This window comes from Tupaia chinensis, unplaced genomic scaffold (assembly GCF_000334495.1).
Source record: "Tupaia chinensis unplaced genomic scaffold, TupChi_1.0 Scaffold144982_1, whole genome shotgun sequence".
In the NCBI taxonomy this organism is placed as follows: Eukaryota; Metazoa; Chordata; class Mammalia; order Scandentia; family Tupaiidae; genus Tupaia; species Tupaia belangeri.
Genome location: NW_006204841.1, coordinates 601,114 through 619,205, shown reverse-complemented (window position 1 = coordinate 619,205; position 18,092 = coordinate 601,114). Strand labels below are relative to the sequence as shown.

Here is an 18,092-nt window from a genome sequence, read left to right as displayed (position 1 = left end):
GGTGGTTGACCAGCTGAACATATTCTTACATGTCTTCCTGGTGTGGCCACACTGGAATAAATCTTCCTTTCCTCTTTCATCAGCAGTTTTGTCTCTCTGTTTTGTTAAGCAGCGAGGGTTGTACCTGCTTTCAGGTTCCCAGACTGGAGGTGGAGTGTTCCTCATCCGGAACAATATTTGCACAAGTCTTTAAGTATACTAAAACCACTAACCTGTATACTTTAAATGGGTGGATTATATGGCATGTGAATTATCTCTATAAAGGTGCAATATATTTTTTAAAAGATAATGTTCTACCATGTGGGAAACTCCCTATTAAGTTCTGGGGTTGGCGAACATTTTCCCTAAGGACGAGAGTAAACAAATGTTTTCGGCTTAGTTTCCACGCACCTGCAGTGACTACTCACCTCTGCCCCTGGGCGCCAGACAGGCAACAAAAGGAGCCTGCTATTCCAGTAATGCCTTATTATCGAAAATGTAGTACTATTTTTTTTTTAAATGATTAAAAAATGTCAAAACTATTCTTAGCTAACAGGCCATATATAAATAAAATGGTCCTGATTTGGCCCACATACTATTGCTTGCCAATACATTCTAAATAGTAGCTTTACATGAAAACATATACAAAGACTTTTATATCAATAATTACCTTTCAAAAATAAGTTAATTAGGGTTAGCAGGTGGCATGGTTAAGGCGCTGGACCACGGTTCGAGTCCTGGACCTGCCGGCTTGCTTTCTCACTTTTCCTTTCTCTCTCTGGTGAGTATACATGCCATATAGCAAAAATCTCTCAAAAGAAAAAGAAACCCAAAGTGATATAATGAAATAAATACTTATAAAAAATAGGTCACATTACTTACTTTTAACTTTTCTTTTAAAGTTTCCTTTTCTGCCATAATTCTTTTCAAGTCAGATAATGCACGTTCCTTTTCCTTTTCCATAAGGCTGACCATATTACGGGAGACTGTGGTATGGCTGGATTCCTGTCTTAGTGCAGATAGTTCTTCCTGAGCCTTAAAGAATTAAAAGAGAAAAATAAAAAAAATCACTTTGAATATGTTTAAAAAAAAATGCACACTGAATGCATGCTACCTTTGCTCTCATCCCAAGCCCTAACAAAATGACAGTAAAAGAGCTGAAATGGTAATAACAAACCAAAAAGACAAGAGGGAGGTGGCAGCCAGATACACTGGGAACTACTAACAGATAGCAACGGCGAGCAGGAGCTAACTAAGCAGACTCATAAAGCTGAAACCTAAACCAACAGTAGGGAACACCCAGAAGTGAAGCTGCAGATCCCAAAAAAGTGAAAACAGCTCTTTCAACTTTTTTTTTTTTTCTTTTTTAAAATAGATTTTTTGCTATAGGGCATGTCCACTAGCCATAGAGACAGAGACAGAAAATGAGAAATCATCCCCCACCCCTGGGGGGATGGCCACACTGCAATCCCTTCTCTTCTATTTTCCCCTCAGGACTTTGGGCACACTCGCATGTGCACCGAGCATGAGTTTTAAGCTGCCAGGTCGAATCGCAGTCAACTACATGAAGTCCAGCGATGTAAACATTATGCCACCTGCTGGTCCCACAACTTGACCTTTCATTTGCATGTCTTCTCTCTCTTTCTCTCTGTCTCTCAGTAGCATTAGGATTTCATGGGAGAAGTATAAGGGAACAAATTTAGGTGACCACTTGGGTTCACCCCACCTTCTGATCACTGAGGTTTTATAACGGGCCCAAGCTGTACCAAGTCCCTCTTCCCTAGAGTAAAGGCTTTTCACTAGCAGCTAAGTCCTTAATGGCCAATATCATCCAAGAGTAGGCACTACCACCAGTCTGACAGAAACCACCCACCATGTCTGAATCCCAAGGACAGACTTGGTGCAGAGTCAGACTAAGAGCTGTTCCAAAGAATTTTAGAAGACTATGTCTAACTCATCTGATACACAGTCTGGAAAATAGAAAGAATAAATGTGAAAAAAATTAGACGAATTTCTGCTTTGGTAACAAAATGATATTACTACTTATAATTCTAACTACGAAAGAACATCACAGGGTCCACAGATTGCAGTACTTTGAATGACACACTGATTCCATTACAGTGAAGTGGCCCTGTATCATCTGTTGGCTTAATTATATTAAGTTTCTTACTTCAGTATATAAGACATTCAGTTTATCTCTCTCTGCTGTCAATAACTTAACATTGGCTTGTATATCCTCCATGTATTTTTCAAATCTTTCAAGCATATGCTGAAGTTCATCTCTTTCTCTTGTGATCAGATGAATTTCTGAATTGTAATCACCCTGAAACATAATTTAAAAACAGAAGTTACCATTTGTTGTAATTATCACATGGTTGTCACAGGATGCTGGTGTTACAGCTGAATGAAAGAGGCTACAAGACGAAACCCCATGCGTATTTAACGTAGCTAAGGAAAGCTACCATGACCTGGCGAGAGCAGGTGAGAGCACCGGCTGTTCTGGTGCAGATCTGCTTCCGGGAAGGCCCTGGCGGCCAACAGTACTGCTGGGTCAGACCCCAGCAGATACGTCCCCTGCCGTTCTCCTGGAGCTGCTCAGACCAGTGGTACTTAAGGTGCGATCCCCAGACCAGAGCACCAGCAGTACCTAGAAACTTGTGGGACATGCAAGTCTGGGGTCCGCTCAGACTCACTTCATTGAGGACTGCGGGGACAGGACCCGGCCACTGTTTCGCCAAGCTCTCCCAGGGATTCTGAGGCATGCTCACTTTCGAGCACCACTAGTTTATAACCCCTCCCAGAGGAGGGGCTGGAAGGGCATCTGTGTGCCTGCTCACCCAGGGCAGCACGGTCCCAAGGGCTTTCTGGGACTGAGACCAGGACCAACTTCCCAGACACACCAGCACCCAGAAGTCCCAGCTCCGGATCTAGAGGAGGTCTATTTTTATAATCAGATATATGCAAATATTTCTACCAGGCAGTGTATGCTGAGAATGTTCACTGAATAAGCGACTATTTCCAACACTTCTAAAACAAGAGTGTGCCTACTACTCTACTGTAATTCTGAAGATCCACTGGCTTCGCTGCTACTTGGGATCTATGGCATCTTAGAGTACCCGACACAGAATCCCCAAGCAGCAATGACCTGATAGTCTGGTGCACTGAGAGTCCTGGCCTACATTATTCAACATGCGCTGTGCACATGCCACGTCCAATGCAGACTTGAACATGGTAGATAGCTCACCTGCCCCTTAGAATTAAGCCATCCTCTTGGTTAAATAAGCAAAAGCAAGGCATGGTGGGTGAGAGTAGCTATCTGGACACCTTGAAGACCATTTCAGAGGACAAAAGCTGATTAAGGTCTCAGAATAATAATTTGCAAATCTACTTTCATTACCGTTTAGGGCTCAGCTTACATGTCACCTTCTCCAAGGAATCCTTCCAGATTCTCCAATCTGATTTAGATCTCCTTTTAAATACCCTCTTAACATTCAGAAACTTTCTTCATTAACAATATAGATGAGATCATAAGGTCATTAACACGATTCTGTGCTTACTGCCTATCAGTATCACTAAAAATAAGTTCTCTGAGGGTCACAGTAGGTATCTGTTAGTGTTCACTACATCTTTAGTGCTTAGCATGGTAGCTGGGGAAACACGGATTCCTTGAGAATTTACTGACTGACCCAGTTAATACAGACACCTAAAATGTGTCTTTTTTTTTTTTTTTTTGGAAGAGGTTTTTGCTATAGGTCGCATGTACTCACCAGAAAGACAGAGAGAGAAAGAGAGTCAGAAAGCGAGAAATCACTCCCCAGAGGGGATGGCCATGCCACAATTCCTTCTTCTCCATTCTCTCGGGATCTTGGGCACGCACGCACATGCACTCGGAGTGAGTTTAAGCCACCAGGTCCAGGACTCGAACCATGGTTGACTATAGGGGAGTCCAGCGACATAGCCACTACGGCAACTGCTGGTCCCTATAATGTATCATCTTTAATAACGCCCTCTCACACTCCATGGTTCTCAGCACACACACTCAAGGCTGTGCTGACAGCAATGGCCTCTCTCAGCTCTGTACTCCACACCAACTGGTAGCAGGTGGTCAGGACAGAGCTGCTCAGTGGAACCTAACTTTCTACTGAGACCTGTTTTCTTTGAACCAGCAAATAAAAAGGAAACGAACTATTTACTGGGAACTACATGTTATACTGGACTCTCATATAAATTACCTCATTTAATCTTCACAAGAGGTTATACCTTCCCCACTTTGCAAATAAGAAAGTCAAGGTTCCAGAAAGTTAGGTAACTTCTTGAAGGTCATAAGGCAGGTTGTGGAGTAAGAACTTGGATCAGACCTCCAACTACAAAGCAGTTCCCACTACACTACAGGGGAAACTCACAATGGAAACCAGAAACCATGGTATGCACGAGACAAATGGGGACAGTACCCACCCTACACAGACAACAGAGAATCAACAAGGGTATTGTTGCTGAAGATTGTTGACATCAAAAATGACAATTATACAATCTCAAGAAACTATGCTTAACAGCTTGCCATAAAGCAGGGGTTAAAAATTCATAGCGAGCACCAAATCTAACCTTAGAGAGGTCTTTGTAATTTGCTAACAAAGTATTTCTTTTTTTAAAAAAATAATTATTAATTTTATTTATTCATTCATTTATTTTTTTAGTTTGACTAGAGAGAGACAGAGGATGAGAGTGAGGAGAGGAAATGAGAAAGTAAGCCAACAGATTCAGGACTCGAACCCTGGTCGGCCATGTGGGAGTATCCAGTGCCTTAACCACCACGCCACCTGCTGGTCCCCCGCTAACAAAGTATTTCTAAATATATTAAAAATACCTACCTTTGGGGCCGGCAGGTGGCATGGTGGTTGGGGGTGCTGAACTCCCACATGGCTGACCGTGGTTTGAGTCCTGGACCTGGTGGCTTGCTTTCTCATTTTCCCTCTCTCTCACTCTGTCCCTCTCTAGTCAAATTAAAATAAATGAATGAATAAAGTTAAATAATATAATTCTTAAAAAACAAAACCAAACCCTACTTTCAAGTAGAGAATGTGCTCCCGAGTTGCTTCACCCATGGAACTGCCCGCTCTCCCTGACCAAGCCTGTGACTTATCACTGGGACTCTGAAATGCTTTGTATTCTGACTTTCTGAACTCTAAAAAATGAATTCTTTGTCTATGCCAGACAATATCATAACATTTCAAGAAAGTAAGTAAGTACAAGTAGGGAAAATGTCTCTCCTAATTTTACTAATACCTTACCACTATCTCTCACTTGTGTTTTAGCTGTGAATACACACTAATCAACTGAATTAAATATCCGCGTAAAAGTGCTGAGGTATTTATCTACTTGCTATTTAATAAATGCTTTTCTTCTTCTTCTTCTTTTATCTTATTTTAAATTTTTGCCATAGGGTGTGTGCATTTGCCAAAGAGACAAACAGTGAGCAGGAAAGTGAGAAATAGCTCCCTGAGGGGGATGGCGATGCTGTAACATCTTCTCCTTCAATTTCCTCCTGGGACTTTGGGCATGCACACACAGATGCCTGTGGTAAGGTTTAAGCTGCTGGGTTGAGGACTTGAACTGTGGTCAATCATGTGGAAATCCAGCACCTTAAACCACCATGCTACCTGCTAGCCCAATACTTTCTTTGTGGCAGATTCTTTTAATTAATTAATTAATTAAATAAACAAACAAACAACCTCAATTCAGTGACTTAGCTTTCCTGGGTCCTATATGTACACATGGAACATAAAAACTCAGCAACATAAAAATGAGCTTGTACTGTGTTTTTGCAACTCATTCTGCTTATAATAGATAAAATGGCACTGACAACTATAAATCAAAATTCACTCATTAGCCTACAATATTAAAAAAAAAATTCTCATTAGGAGACTTGAATTGGGGGCCAGGTGATGGCACAGTGGTACTGCAACTGGACCTATGTGGGAAAGGTTCTAGGTTCATGTCCTAGGACGTTCCTGGGCATGCCAACTGAGACCAGAGGTGGAGACTGTGGCAGAAAGGCCCTATGGGAGTGCTTCGCTCCCTTTCTCTATCATGAAATAAATAAAAATAAATAAGCAAAAACAATTTTTTAATAAAAAACAAAAAAACCTCAAAATATCTGACAATAGGCACAGGACCTTCAAGAAAAAAGATGACAGAATTGGCAAATTTAGTCAAGTCTGAAATGAAATGTTTTAAGTTTTAATGACTTTCCTCCAAACTCCTAATTTTACTTAATGTATAGATAATGTTAGGGACACATAAACCTTCAGGCTCTTATAGTTTCAAAGCTTAAAAAAAGAAAAATTTTCGGGACCAAGAGGTGGCATGGTGGCTAAGGCGCTGGACTCTCACATGGCCAAACATAGTTCAAATCTAGGACCCGGTGGCAGGTGGAGACTGTGGCAGAAAGGCCCTATGGGAGTGCTTCGCTCCCTTTCTCTATCATGAAATAAATAAAAATAAATAAGCAAAAACAATTTTTTAATAAAAAACAAAAAAACCTCAAAATATCTGACAATAGGCACAGGACCTTCAAGAAAAAAGATGACAGAATTGGCAAATTTAGTCAAGTCTGAAATGAAATGTTTTAAGTTTTAATGACTTTCCTCCAAACTCCTAATTTTACTTAATGTATAGATAATGTTAGGGACACATAAACCTTCAGGCTCTTATAGTTTCAAAGCTTAAAAAAAGAAAAATTTTCGGGACCAAGAGGTGGCATGGTGGCTAAGGCGCTGGACTCTCACATGGCCAAACATAGTTCAAATCTAGGACCCGGTGGCTTGCTTTCTCACTTTCCCTCACTCTCTCTGGAATCACTGTCAACTCAAACTAATATAAACAGTGAAACGTGGATTAGAAAATTATATATATACAGAGCAAACATCTGTAGACCATCGACTTGCAAGCATGGTACAGTGGATAACAGAATAATGTGCCCTGCACTCACCTCCAGCTTCTCATCTCCCTGGCCTGGTTAACATGGACGACCCCTAGAAAGTGATGCACCTTCCTGATGGCCCAAGGCCAGGAATGACATGAAGCCATGGTGCCTGCCATGGGAACAAAGCCACTCTACCATAAGAGATAGAACACAGCTGATGCAGAAAATAAATTCTAGAGAGAAAGGAAATGCCCAGCAGCATGACCCTAGGTTCCAGCGTTTGGAAGCCCAGAGGCCTCTGCACTGTCCCTGTGACTCAACCTTGTCTTCACTCCGAGGAAGCAGCATGTCACAATGTGTTCCTAGGTTATTTCTCCTAATCAGTGCAGTGCTCTTCAAGCACAGGTTGTGGGAGAAAACACAAATAAAAATTAGGGCTTTTCAAATGCAAGAGTGAATAGTTACATTTAATACAATAATAAACAAGAAAAGTTTAGCAATAAAGACACTCTCTTGCCTTATTAATAACCATTATTAATAAGGGGTATTACCTTTTCTGGAGTTTTAAATTGTGAATATTTTTCACGTGCGCAATAATTTATAGAGCAAGATCTTCGCTGTATTATGTGTTGGAGTCTTTCTAGTTCTTTCTTATAATAATCCCGTTCTTCTTCTATACCTTTCAGAAAAGTATCTAAACGAGAAGGTGACCTGTCTCGACGTTTTATTCCATGTTCCAGCCTCATCCTTTCAACTTCCAAAATAAGCTCTCTTTCTGCAAATTAAAGTGGTTAAATTTAAAACAATGTTGTGTATATAATGTTAGTAAACCAAATAAATATCAATAAATTCTAGAACAAAAGCTGCCAGAAATCATGAACTGTTTAATATAGTGCCTATAAATTGTATCAAAAATGTAAATATTGAGTGAAGGAGAAAGAAACGAAAAGCAAAATCGAAATAAATTCTAATATCAAAGTTCCTTGTTTTTGTCTTACCATAAGATGGGTACTATTCGGTACAAAAAAATGAAGCAACTAATGACCATGTGGTACTTTCTAGAGATCTGAAAATGCACTTTAAAAAAATCTACAAACCACAATTTGTACAAATTTAATACAGTACAGACAAATACAAAGAGGTTTTTTTTTGTTTGTTTTTGAAGAAAGATTTTTGCTATAGGGTGCATGTGCTCTCGAGAGAGACAGAAAGCAAGAAATCACCTCATGGGGGGATGACCACACCACAATCCCTTCTTCTCCATTCTCCTCTTGGGATTTTGGGCACGCACACATATGTGCCCAGCATGAGTTTTAAGCCACCAGGTCTAGGACTCAAACCACGGTCAACTATGTGGAAGTCCAGCAATATACCCATTATGCCATCTGCTGGTCCCACACACAAATACAAAGAGATCAAAAAAGCTCAAATCTTTCTTCAAATAAACACTATTATTAGCTTTTACCACAGAATTCACCTTTTCATGAGTCAAAAGTAACTGAATACTGGCAATTTCTTATAGTCCACCCCAACTGATGATTATTGAAACTCTGAGGTATGGAATGATATATATTATTTATTTCATTTCATTTATTATTATTATTATTTTAATTTGCCAAAGAGAGAAAGGGGAAAAGTGAGAAAGTAAGCTGCCAGGTCTGGGACTTGAATTGCAGTCGGCCATGTGGGAGTCCAGTCCTTTTAATTACCACACTGTCCCCATGAAATGATTTTTATGATGTATTGAGATTCTTTTTTCATTCATTGAACAGATATGGATTGAGCATTTACTGTGTGCCTGACACTGGCCAAGAATTCAGTATGAAAAACACAGCCAAGGTCAAGCACTTATTTTAACTGTAGCAGGACAGAGCTACAAAAGGAGAGTGGGAGATGCAGACAGGAGAATAAACCGGCAAATTCATCCTGACCCGAGAAGGAGTAACCAGAGAGGTAAAAAGAAAACAGGAGAGTGGGAAGGAATGGGCAGTTGTTAAATGCTGAGAAGTCAAATATGCTGATGATTGACAAGTGTCTATTACATCTGGCGTAGCAAAGTGAATGCGATTTTAACAAGAGCAGTTCAGCTGGTGAAGTGGGGCTGAAATCAACTAGAGCAGACTGATTTGCTAAGGGGTTGTGGGGTCCATCAGAAACAGCAAGTATACATAACCTTTCCAAAAATGTTGAAGCTGTGAAGAGGAGGAAATAGTCTAGAAAGTTTGGTTACAGTTTTCTTTTTCTTTAATGGGAGAACAGTTGGCATGTTTGAAATGGAATAACAGCACAAAGACCGGAATTATGGAGGAAATAATATGTGAGGTTTTTCAAATCAGACTGGTTAAGATCCAAAATGGCTGGAGGCACTGGCCTTTCCTAAGAGACACTGCTGCAGTGAAAAGAAGTTGAAGACAGATCTAAAATCCTGGGTCATGAAACTGGGAATGGCTGCTTGATGGGCTACACTCCCTTAAGAAAACTAGAGGCAAAAATCACTCCCTCAGAATGAGGGGGTAGAGGGGGACCAGCAGTTAGTGTAATGGCTATGTCACTGGACTCCCATGTAGTTGACCACGGTTTGCGTCCCGGACCCGGTGGCTTAAAACTAACGTCGGGCGCGTGTGCGTGGGTGCCCAAGATCCCGAAAGGAGAATGGAGGAGAAGGGATTGTGGCGTGGCCATCCCCCTGTGGGGGGTGATTTCTCGCTTTCTGTCTCTCTGACTCTGTCTGGCGAGCGCACATGCCCTATTGCATTTTAAAATTTGACCCGAGAGAGACAGAGGGAAAGCAAGAAAGCAAACCACCAGTCTGGTACTCGAACCATGGTCAGCCATGTGGGAATCCAGCACCCCTAACCACCACACCACCTGCCGGTCCCCGAAAACTTTCTTAAGGTTCCTGAGGGAGAGATATTTCTACTGCATTTATAATGCCTATTATGATTTCTGGTTTACAGTTAGCAACAATAAATAATAAAATAAATCAATGAAAGATAAGCTGTCAAGAAAAATAATGCATCAAGAGGAAATCCCAATCACAAACTTTTTAAGTTATCAACATTTTGCATCTTACCTGTAACTGCAAAACTTTCCATTTTTTTGCTAAGTCTTTGCTTTTCTTGTTCAAGCTGAAAAACAACAGTTTCCAAGTCTGATTTTATAAGGAGTTCATCATTCAATCTCTCTTTTTCTTTATGGCATAAATTTAATTCCTGAAAAATTTAAGATTATAATTAAGATTTCTAACAAATTTAGAAAATACGATAGCACTTAAAAGTAAGATTTTTTTGTAACCACATTTATATAATAGCAATTCACACATGTGTGCACGTATTTTTAATTAGTCAAATATATGTTTCCAACTAAAGTTAATTATCAATTGTGACTAAAAACACCATAAAGCTCAAATATCAAATACCTTGTGGGTGATAGAAATATCATGTATTTTTCATCTAATCTGTTTAGCATATTGTTTTTTTTCCTAAATAAATATGTACCTTTATAATATAAAAAGTAACCAGAGAGAAAGAGCCGGGAAAGAAACATCCCTGCACCCCTCGGAGGACGGCCACACTGCAACCCCTTTTCCCTCTAAGATTTTTTTTTTTTTTTCAGATTTTTTGTGAAAGGGAACATGTGCTCATTGGAAAAAGAGAGACAGACATATACAGAGAGAGAGAAAGTGAGAAATCACCCCCTAGGGGGTGGTCACACTGCAATTCCGTCTCCTCCATTCTTCTTTAGGAATTTTGGGCACACATGCACATGTACCCGGCATGAGTTTCAGGCCACCAGGTTCAAGATTTGAATTGCAGTAGGCCATGTAGGGAGTCCAGTGCCGTTAGCCACCAGTCCACCTGCTGGCCCCTTATCTTGGCATATTAGAGATGCACACACACACACCCAATGTGATTTTCAAGCTTCCAAGGCTGGAACTCAAACCATGGAGTTGGCCATGTGGGATCCAGCAGCCCTAACCTCCATACCACCGACTGGCTCTGGACATAATGCTTTTTAATGTTTAAAAGAGGACAGTGGTAAGAGCATTCCAAAACAACCACTGTTATCACGAAACTATAGTGGATTTTCTCTCAGCCTCATTTGCACAATGGGGATACCAAGCCCATGACACTGAGGATTCACTGTTGAAGAAAGATCTACAGACGTGAAACAGTGCGGTGTCCAGTATGTCCACCACAGTAGGTGCTTAATAACCGCTAGCTATTACTATCACTGTCACCTGAAAATTACATACAACAGCATTAATGGAAAACAGGTAGTCAGAAAGTAACTATGGCAACACCTTGCCAGCCAATACCACTGTCGTGGTTCCGAGTCAAGCACTGGGACTCCCATTCAGCATTTACAGAGCGCAAACAGCAGTGAGCAAACAGCAAACCCCATGGCCCTCACGGAGCTCACACTCCAGTGAAAACGTCATCCAAACACAGTAACTGACTCATGGAAGAATTTTCTTCTTTTCACAATATCTATGATACAGAAGAATTTAGCAGGTTTAGCTAATTCAATTATTCAGTGCTGAATAAAACTGAATATTCATTAAATTGGATGAAAAAGGAAGCCATTGTGATACATTGTTAATAACATCCACAAAAAAAACAAACAAACCTTGAAAAACACCAAGTAAGTATTTGAGAACCTACTATGTGCAAGTGAATCATAACGTTTGTTTGTTTTTAATTTGCTATAGGGCACGTGTGCTTGGTGGATAGACAGACAGAAGGAAAGAGAAAGAGGCATAAAGTGAGAAAGAAAGAGAAGCAAAGTGAAAAAGCACCCACAGGGAAGATGACCAGACTGCAATACCCTCTGCATTCTCCTCTCGGGATTTTGGGCACACATGCAAGATGTGTCTGGCGTGTTTTTTAAGCTGCCAGATCTGGGACTCGAACCATGCAGACGGGATCCAGTTGCCTTCACCACCATCACGCTATCAGCTGGCCCAATGGCTTTTTTTTTTTTAATGGATTATGCCACTAAAACATTGCAGCTAAACTGTATAAAGATTATATGTAAGGAGAAAACTTGTAAATTAATATTAGTCTTTTTTTCCAACCTGAGTGGAAACTCTTCCAGTTTAACCTCAACCTTATGGGTGACCACCTGGTTTTTACCTGTAAGCAAGATGTCCTTTCTGCTGGTTCTATACTGTAGCACAATGCACTACATCTAGGCTTCTGTGGGGATGATGATTATTTTTATTTGAAGACTAAATGAGCAGTAAGACTAGGAAAATGGTCTGACCAAAAAAGCCCTTAAAAACAGACTGAGTGCTTTTGATTACAGTCAACAAAAAATACTGAGTAATTATCTGGTTTTAATATTATATTATTCCATTTATAGAAAAGGGCCAGGATAGGTAAATCTAGAGCGACATAGAGTGTACATCAGTGGTTGTTAGGGGCTAAGCACAAAGGAATGGGAGTGAATGCTCATGGCTATGAGGTTTCTAGAGCGATGGAAAGGTTCTGGGACTAGGTGGTAGCAATGGTTACACAATTTGGTGACGATCCAAGAACCACTAAATTGTACACTTAGAGAGTGGATACTATATGTAAATTATATCTCAATTTAATAAAAAAGGAGGACAACAGCATGAAACTGTCTTAATAAAGATGCAGGCCGTTCAGTATGTCAGCAACTTACCAGCTGAAGTTTTGCCATCGTTTCTTCCAGAGACCGCATTTCACAGAGCTTCCTTTTAATCTCTTCCTAGGAATAAAAAGCCTATTACGGAAACGTCTGACAGTCTAAGAATACTTATCATTAAGCCACAATGCAAGTAAGACCCAGGAACTTTTGAAGCGGTTCACGTTTTCTCTCACCAGTGAGAGTGAGGCTTTAAGCCCTGACGTTCAATCTCAATGAAGAGGAGGTCAAGTTGAAGTTTCTCTTTCATCTTTTGGTGCCCGAATGCTTACAGGGACCTGAATACAACATCTGGATAAGGGCCACTTTAATATAATCTTCTTTTTTTAAAGTTTATTTACCTACTGAGATAGAGAGTGAGGGATCGACCCGACTGGATCTTATCCTGCCATGACCTCCTTGCAGCCTGCCAACTAGCCAGGTCCCTGGGCCTGCCTGTAGGTACACCCGGGATGACACGGAATCCAAACTGCTGGCCTTCAATGACTCCAGCGTTGTGCAGCAGCACCCAGTCATCTGTACCGTGGGAGTGAGGTTGGGAAATCTATTTTTTTTCCTCTCTATACTTGTAGGGCTTTCCTTGGGCCCTGATTTTTGGGATACACTTCTAATCCTGTCATTTCCTCACTTTCCTATCCTACTGGTTTTCTCCTCACCTGCTTTTACCAATCTAGATCCTCTATACTGCAACTGAGAGAGCAGAATGCCAAGATTAAAACGCTCTGACTCGACAGGACTCTTCTGTGGCCTTTGCTGAGCACAGCCAAGGGGATGGGAGCAGCTGTACTCAGCATGTGGTATACAGGAGAACTGAAACACGCAGGAGGAGGGAAACGGGATGACATACGGGAGTGGCACAGTAAGGTTAAACTACAAAAGCAGAATGAAAACTGCACTAATCATGTCCTTCGTCAAGACTGTTCTGGCTACCCAAGGTCCCTTTGGATTCCACATAAACTGTAGTGTTTTTTTTTTTTTCTCAAAATATGCCACTGGGTTTTTGATAATACTGTACTGCATTGCTTTGGGTAGTAACAGACATTTGAACAATACTAAGTCTTCCAACTCATAAACACTAGGTATCTTTCCATCTAATGTATGTTTTCTTTACCTTCTTGCTGGAATGTTTTGTAACTTTCAAGTGTACAAGTTTCTCACCTCGTTGGTGAAGTGTATTCCTAAATATTTTAATCTTTCTGATACTATTGTAAATGGGATTATTTTCTTTTTTTAAAGAGAGATTTCTGCTATAGGTAGCATGTGCTCACCAGAGAGACAGAAAGCGAGAAATCACCTCCAGTGGGGATGGTCACACCACAATCCCTTCTCCTCTATTCTCCTCTCAAGATTTTGGGCATGCATGCACATGCATGTGTGAGTTTTAAGCTGCCAGGTCTGGGACTTGAACCATGGTTGACTATGTGGGAGTCCAGTGATGTAACCATTATGCCAACTGCTGGTCCCTAAATGGGATTATTTTCGTAATTTTCTTTCAGATTACTTACTGTTAATGTACAAAAATGCATCTGGCTTTTTGTGTTTTGTATCCACAACTCTGCTGAACTCATTTTTTAGTTCTTTTTCTGTGGAATCTTTAAAGTTCTTAAATATAAGATCATGTCATCTGTGACCAGACAATGTTACTTTTTTTGCAATTTGAATGCCTTTTATTCCCTTTTAACTTATTTCCTTAAGTTGTAAGGATCAGTATCTAAATCCTTTATTTTTGCCAGAGGGTAGTGTGAGTTTGCCAGACAGAGACAGGGAGACAGAGAAAGGGAGAAAGCAACCCTTAATGGGGAATGGTCATGTCACAATCCTGTCACCACTTCTCTGTTCTGTTGAGATTTGGGGCACACAAGCACATGCACCTGGCGTATTTCTCAAACTGCCAGAGCCAATGTTCTAACTGCGTGATCAGCCATGTGGCATCTGGCCCCCTTAACCGCTAGGCTACAGGGCCAGCCCACATCTGGATCTTTAATTTGCACTTAACTTCTTTAAAATGATCTACCTAGGAACTTGCTGTGGTCTGCATATCACGTAACTTCTCCATTCTCACCCTCCTTTTTACATTTTCCTTTCTCTTACTTTTTCAAAACAAAAGAATATATTTTGTTCATGTCATGATAGTATACCATCTCAAGATATAAAAAACTTTTGGAGCACCAGAGGAAAATAATCTGAAATATTGGGGTTGGCTAAAGGCTTTAAATAAAGCACTATTTTCTCGCATTAAATTTCACCAAAAGGTATCTTAGCAATAAAATGGTACTTTTTTATTTAATAAGAATTTATCAACATTTGTGGTATATTTGTCACTTTGACCCACAGATTATGGATAACTGTAATTATAACACTATTCAGAGGAAAATGTTAACAATTTGAACCTTACAGTCACAGTTAAAAAAATTTTATTTTTTCAGATTTGTCCTAGAGGGACCAGCAGATGGTATAGCGGTTAAGTCAGTGGACTCCCACATGGCCAACCACAGTTCAAGTCCTGGACATGGTGACTTAAAAACTCATGCTGGGCACATGTGCATATGTGCCCAAGATCTGGGGAGAAGAATGGAGAAGGGATTGCAGTGTGGCCATCCCCATATCGGGTGATTTCTCACTCTCTCTCACCGTGTCCGTTCCTCTCTCTCTGGTGAGTGCACATGTCCTAAAGCAAAAACTTCTTAAAAAAACAAAAAGGGGCTGGCAGGTGGCATAGTGATCAGAGGCACTGGACTCACACCTGGCTGACCATGGTTTGAGTCCTGGACCTGGGCTTGCTTTCTCACTTTCCCTCTCTCTGTCTCTTTCTGATCAAAATAGAAAATAATAATAATAAACAAATAAAGTTAAATAAAATAATTCTAAAAAAAATTAGAAAAGAGAAAATTAAAAATAAAACAAAAACAGATTTTGTCATAGGGTGTGTGTGCTTGCCAGAGAGAGATAGAGAGGGATGAAAAGTGAGAAATCAACACCATGGCCATGCTGAAATCCCTTCTCCTACATTCTTCTATTGGGATTTTGGACACTCACACAAATGCGCCCGGCATGTTTGTCAAGCCACCGAATCCAGGACTCAAACCTCAAAGTTGGTCATGTGAAATCCAGCGACTTAACCACCACACCACTTGTTGGTCTAGGCACAGTAAAACTAAAAATAATAGGAGCCAGTAGATTGTGTAATGGTTACATTGTTGGACTTCCACGTTGTCAACTGTGGTTCAAGTCCTAGAGTCAGTGGCTTAAAATTCACACTGGGCATGTGTGTATGCATGCCCAAGATCCCAAGAAAATGGAGAAGTGATTGTGGTGTGGCCATCCCCCAGTGGGGGTGATTTCTTGTTTTGTCTGTCTCTCTGTTTCTCTGGCAAGCACAGGTAACCTATAGCAAAAATCTCTCTCTAAAAAATAAAAATAAAAAAACCTCAAGGCCAGCAGGTGGTTTGGTGGTTAAGGCACTGGACTACATGGTCAACCACAGTTCAAGTACTAGACCTGGCAGTTTGCTTTCTCACTTTCCATCTCTCTGTGTGTGTCTTTCTGATGAGTGTATGTGACCTATAGCAAATTAATAATAATAATAATGAAAATTAAATAATCCTTTAAAATAAATAAGTAACTCCAGTTCATGCACTGTTTGTAATCACAAAGAGTAATTACACTCTGATGTAGTGCTCATAAAAAGATACTCAACCCCACAAAGATATACAACAATGAAATGCAAATAAGAAATCATAAATTAGAAGAAAAGCCATTCAAACATAAAATATGTTAAAATAAAGACAAAATGTTGGAGGATTTCAAGGAGAAAGGGTCAGATTTCATAGGCTCTGTTTAAGAACAATGACAGAGTTTTATTTTAAGAGATCAATATTTCAATAATTTGAAAGTTTTATCCTTTGCATTTATTTAAACTTAAAGATGAAAAATGTTACCTGCTAACCTAAAAATAGTTTTTAAAACACCTTTATAGGGTTCTGGAGCCAAAAAATCAGATAGAGGGCAAACTTCAGAAGCTTTCTCACAATGAAGAGATAAAAGGACTGAGATGAAAATCTTGAAGGAAAACAAGATGGAACTTGGAGATGTAGCCTAAGAATTGGAGTGTTTTAGAAAGACTCTTAAAGAAACATAAAAATCCAATCATTTAGAGGATATGAGTAACCTTATAGAAAGGTGTGAATTACAAAATCAAAAACAGTAGAAACACACAAAATTAACCAAACACCTGAATACGGATATCCCAAGGACTCAAGCTCCCTGTACTCCAAGAGAATGAAGGAACACGCACACAGCCTGGACCGTCGTTACCTTTGCTTCCCCAAGTTCTTTATCAGCAGTTTCAAGCACTTCTTCTTTGTGTCTTTCCAACTGCTGTGCTAATTGGTCTATTTCAGTTAACTCTTGGCAGAGTTTTTCATTTTTGTTACTTAAATGAACGACTTCGGTTGTCACAGTTTCCTTGGTTTCCATAAGCTCTCGGATATGCTTCTCTAGGTCTTTATTAGCTTGCTGAAGAAAGTCAACCTAAAATGAATGTGCAACTCATCAGGTATATGCATTAGGAAATTATTTTACATCATCCCTCAGGGGTATGGCCATAGCGCAATACCTTGTCCTCCAATCTCCTCCTGGGATCTTGGGCATGCATGCACATGCACCCAGTATGAGGTTTAAGCCACTAGGTATGGGACTTGAATAGTAGTCGACTACATGGGAGTCCAGTGATGTAACCATTCTACCATCTGCTGGTCCCTCACAAAAATATTTTTTTAAATGTAAAAATAATATAGGTGAAATGTACTTATATTATTATTATAATTAATTTCACTTGTTTCCTTTTACTTTAGTATCTAGTAACTAGAAATTTTTCAATAATATATGTGGCTCACATTATAGGCTCTATCAGCCAGCACTGTTCTAGAACTACTACTTAGAGCTTTTACCTACTTTATCCTGTTTGCATCCAGGTAGGCTCTGACATCCCTAAATCCCTAACGTTCATGTGTCATGCTTCATGGCACTCTCCTGTTCTTTCACCCTTAGGTCAAATGCATGGCAAGGGATTCCATTCTTAAGTGGGAAAAACTAGGTGCTTACTTTACATATATGTGGGACCGACCAGTGGATGGCACTAGTAGTTACGTTGCTGGACTCCCACGTAGTCGACTGTGGTTTGAGTCTCGGACTCAGAAGCTTAAAACTCATGCCAGGTGCATGTGCATGCGTGCCCAAAATCCTGACTGGAGAATGGAGAAGGGATTATGATGTGGCCATCCCCCCTGGGGGTGATTTCTTGTTTTCTGTCTCTCTGTTTCTCTCTGTCTCTGGAGGGTGTATGCGCCCTATGGCAAAAATCACTCTCAAAAAAAAAAAAAAAAAATTTAGGGACCAGCAGTTAGCGTAATGGCTATGTTGCTGGACTCCCATGTAGTCGACCGTGGTTTGAGTCCCGGACCCAGCGGCTTAAACTCACGCCAGGCGCGTGTGCATGTGTGCCCAAGATCCTGAGAGGAGA

The 18,092-nt window shown here is 40.3% G+C and overlaps 1 protein-coding gene across 1 annotated transcript in view; it reads right to left on the bottom strand.

The window, feature by feature from the left end:
- Positions 1-18,092, bottom strand: part of CEP135 (centrosomal protein 135) — an 80,151-nt gene that overhangs the window by 45,023 nt on the left and 17,036 nt on the right. The window contains exons 8-13 of the mRNA XM_006167693.3: positions 16,886-17,101; positions 12,569-12,634; positions 9,975-10,113; positions 7,453-7,676; positions 2,150-2,302; positions 862-1,014 (exon numbers count right to left, since the gene is read on the bottom strand). Coding sequence (XP_006167755.1) covers positions 862-1,014; positions 2,150-2,302; positions 7,453-7,676; positions 9,975-10,113; positions 12,569-12,634; positions 16,886-17,101 — 951 coding nt within the window. The remainder of the gene's footprint in view (positions 1-861; positions 1,015-2,149; positions 2,303-7,452; positions 7,677-9,974; positions 10,114-12,568; positions 12,635-16,885; positions 17,102-18,092) is intronic.